The sequence below is a fragment of the Mandrillus leucophaeus genome, unplaced genomic scaffold (genome assembly GCF_000951045.1).
Source record: "Mandrillus leucophaeus isolate KB7577 unplaced genomic scaffold, Mleu.le_1.0 Scaffold202, whole genome shotgun sequence".
Lineage (NCBI taxonomy): Eukaryota > Metazoa > Chordata > Mammalia > Primates > Cercopithecidae > Mandrillus > Mandrillus leucophaeus.
The window spans coordinates 2214668-2218523 of NW_012102055.1; the positions used below are offsets into that span (position 1 = coordinate 2214668).

Genomic DNA, 3856 nt, shown 5'->3' on the forward strand with positions numbered 1-3856 from the left:
CTCTCTCTCTCTCCCTCTCTCTCTCTCTCCCTCCCTCTTTCCCTCCCTCCCTCTCTTCCTCTCCTCCTCCTCCCCCTTCCTCCCTCTCTCCCTCTCCTCTCTCTCCCTCCCTTCCTCCCTTCCTTCCCTCCTCCCCTCCTCCTCCTCCCCCTTCTTACTTCTCTCTTTCCTCTCTTTCCCTCACCCTCTACCTTCTCTCTCTCCTGCACTCTCCCTTTCCTCTCTCTTTCTCTGTCCTCTCCTTCTCTCTCTCTCTCACTCTCTCCTTCTCCTCTCCCTTTCTCTCTACCTGTTCTCCCTCTGCCTCTCTCTCTCCCATTCTCTCTGTCTCTCTCCCTCTGCCTACCCTCTCTCTCTCTCCCAGTCTCTCTGCCTCTCTCCCTCCTTCTCTCATTCTCTCCCTGGTCTCTCACTTGGTCTACTCTCTGTCTTCACCCCACATTCCCCTGTAGCTCCTAGAGCATCCAGGGGCAGAGGAGAGGCCTTCCCTAAAAACCCTAGGGTCACTCTGAGCCGCTGTCTTGGCTGCTAATGGTGCAGTTGCTTGCAAAATTAATACTGTATCTCATTCAATTAATGTATGCCTCATTCCTCTTGAGCTTAACGAGATTAAAAGAATGTCGGGCGCCTGGTCCCTGAATATGAATGAGAGACTTGCTCTCAGCCTGTGGCCACCCTATAATGTTGAAACAGTCAGAAGATTAATACACATCCGCTCTGAGGTTCTTGTGCAGCATAGAGGGAGCCCATGAAGGTGATAAGAGCTGCAAAGGGGAAGAGGGTTCAAGGCACAGCTGGAAGTGCCATGCACCAGCCCTGGCAAAATGCAGGGCTGCCATTGGTTGGTTTGTGGGGCAGCGGAGGTCTGCTTTGGCCAGTGTTGAATTTCTCTCACCTTCCAGTTGCGGTGGGCCATTCGGTCCTGGTCATCTGGGCACTAGGCAAGTTCAAGAGCATCTGAGCAAGTGAATGCCAGCCTCTCTCTGTTTATTTCCCACCCACAGAGTGGGCGTGACTTTGCACAAGAAGCAGCTGCACTGACCAGTTTATTCTGTGGCTTATTGGTCACCTGCATTAAATAAAGTTTTTAAATAAATAAAAATATAGATGGACCAAAAGAAAAAAACAGAGTCTTAAATTTCCTATCTCCTTATAAAATGAACCATAAAATTTAACATCTGGAAAGTTCAAGCCAAAGACTAGGCTTATTCTAGATAAGCTTCACGCAGGAGAAAGAATGCTAACTCGTAACAGGATGTTTGTTGGCAAACATGGTGATTACGCTTATGGGTTAATAGTAGAAGATGGATGAGTAGAGCCTGTTATTCATTCTTCCGGACCTGTTATTTCTGTTGGGGAGGAAATCAACTAAATAAGGCAATAATGCCAGGTATTTATTCACCAAATATTTGTCAAGGTTAAAATAAATACCAAGCATCACGTTGATCCTCAAGGACACAGAAGTGAACAAAGTAGACACATGCCCTATACTCAAAGAGCGTGCCATCTGGTGGTGTATGAAACACTCAAATAAGCAGTTGTGATAGAAGGTTAAAGGTACACAAGAAGAGGGCTATGAGCACTGAAGAGGAAAGTGAGGTCCTCGAGTCTCCTGGGACCTGAAAGTAGTAGACCCTCAGGAAAGAAAGCAATTTCATGTCCATTTCAGGTGCCTGGCAAGAACCTGGGTGGCTTGTAATTCAATTGACCTGCTCGCCATGTTAGAGAGTGAGGCTTGTGAAATAGTGTTCTTGAGGCACAACATCCTTTGGCCACCGGGGACAAGGAAGGAGTTTTGGGGCCCAGGTTTTGACTGTGCATGGCCCAACACCTTCATTCCATAATTGCAGTGGGTGAAGACAGGTCCGCTTCACTAGCACTCTAAGCTCCTTGCCACAGAATCGTGAACCCACCGACCCATCCAGATGACAAAGCCTGGAGAAAGGCATGTGACCCCATCAGCGAAGTTTTGAGGGTAGTGATGGAGAGACAGCACGCCCATCCCAGTGGCGGCTGCTGAGTTCCCCCTAGAGAGGGCTTTTGTGGATGACCACAGGGGGACTGGAAGCCTGGGAGCACCAGCTCTGCGGGTGCAGCGCAGGCACCTTCACCCTATGCCCCTGTGTCTTAGGCTTGTGTGCCCCACACTACCCTGGACTGCAGGACTTTGCTTCTTCCCAACATCCTGCAAGAAATCACTCCCATGAGGCATCAGAGAGGAACACAAACTTTACAGCGATGCTCTAGGGAAGAAAGGAGAGGGGGCCGTCTGACACAGAATAACTAATACAGTTTAGAACAGCCATCTCAGCCTTTCTGTCCTTTCCAAAGTCCCTCCCAGCTACAGTGCAAATGGGAGTTCCTCTTTCCTTATCCCACCCACTCCTGCACTGCCCCTGCCCCTCTCTCTGTCCCCTGCCCTCTGCCCTCTGCCTGCTGGAATTTCTTCTCAAATATCAAATATCTATTGCCTCCTCTATCTATCATATGTAGTAGCTTTATTTCTCCCCTAAAACTTGGCTGCAGCCAACACCCAGTTCTCTGAGATCGAGCTTCTACTTAGAAACGAGCTTATCAAAGAATCGCTTCAGCAAAGGTGATCTCTCCCATTAGGAATTCTAGTAAGGTTTGTTAGAGGAATAAATTTGTCTTTAAATCGTTACATCAGCAAAGACATGGGTGGGACGCAGAAGGGAGCCAGTAGGACCGTCTGTGCCTTCTTCGTGATCCTTGGACTGCACAGTGTCCCCAGAGCACCTGAGATCTCCAACCCTTCCAAGCACCCAGGGCCCGAGCCCTCCTCCACCTCCTTGTCTCCTGTGAACTGGGGAACCCAAACCTGGTGTCCTCTGCTCAACATGTCCACAGGCATCCGGATGCTGGACCAGCCGTTCATGACGGACATCATCGAGGCCTCCTCCATCAGCCACATGCCGCAGCTGATCGACATCTACAGCGCCAGCTGGGGCCCCACAGACAACGGCAAGACAGTGGATGGGCCCCGGGAGCTCACGCTGCAGGCCATGGCCGATGGCGTGAACAAGGTAAGAGGGCCGGCCCCCTACGCCCCGGCCACTCTCAAGGTGGGACACAGTGGGTGGAGGGGTGGAGGCAACTGGGTAAACCATTGTCACCCTGTGTGTGAGTCCAGGTCCTGCAGGAGTCAGACAGTACAGGGGCTTAGCCATGCAGGAGGCTGACTACGGGAAGGCCTGTGAAGGATAAGGAGAGAAGACAGAAGAGCCTCAGACGTGATGCCTGCCTGGCTCCTGCGAACGACAGTGGGAGAGAAGGGGCTTGGGGAGGGAGGGTCTCAGACAGCAGTCCCCATGCCAAAGCTGCCCATCACAGGCAGAAAGGGGCCTGCACTGGCACCCACACCACCCGCTCAGTCGTTGGCTGGCAGTAACACACAGGACATGGGGTCTCGGCAGGACGGGGTGGTACATCCAGGGGGCAGCAGCCAGGACTGTGACCACGACACTCATGGGGCAGGAGGTCTGAGCACACATTCTCACAGCCGCTCCTCTGAGATTAGCTCAGGCTTGGACAGAGCCAAGGAGAAGGAAGCCAGGCAGAGCCTCCAAAGGGATGAGATGGAGGTCAATGCTGCAAAGGGAGGGGAAGGGGGCCCCTTCTCTGAGACACTGGGGCTGGAGCCACCCCAAAGGAGACACGAACCCAGGTTCAGGGACCAGAGGGTTTCTGGGCTCCAGTCTCTCAGGAAGTGACTTAACCTCGCCTGTCAAATGGTGATAATGAGGGGTCACAGAGTCACTGTGATGTGTAAATGAGAAAGATGCAAGCGCTCGTCACTGAGAAGTGCTTGCAAAGGGTCAGCATTTGTCCCAGTCTC

The 3856-nt window shown here is 52.0% G+C and overlaps 1 protein-coding gene across 3 annotated transcripts in view; it reads left to right on the forward strand.

Annotated features, from left to right (window-relative positions):
• The window catches only part of PCSK2 (proprotein convertase subtilisin/kexin type 2), a 255053-nt gene that overhangs the window by 204009 nt on the left and 47188 nt on the right, over positions 1 to 3856 (forward strand). For all 3 annotated transcript variants that reach the window (XM_011979467.1, XM_011979466.1, XM_011979468.1), the window contains one exon: positions 2869 to 3044. In XM_011979467.1, coding sequence (XP_011834857.1) covers positions 2869 to 3044 — 176 coding nt within the window. The remainder of the gene's footprint in view (positions 1 to 2868; positions 3045 to 3856) is intronic.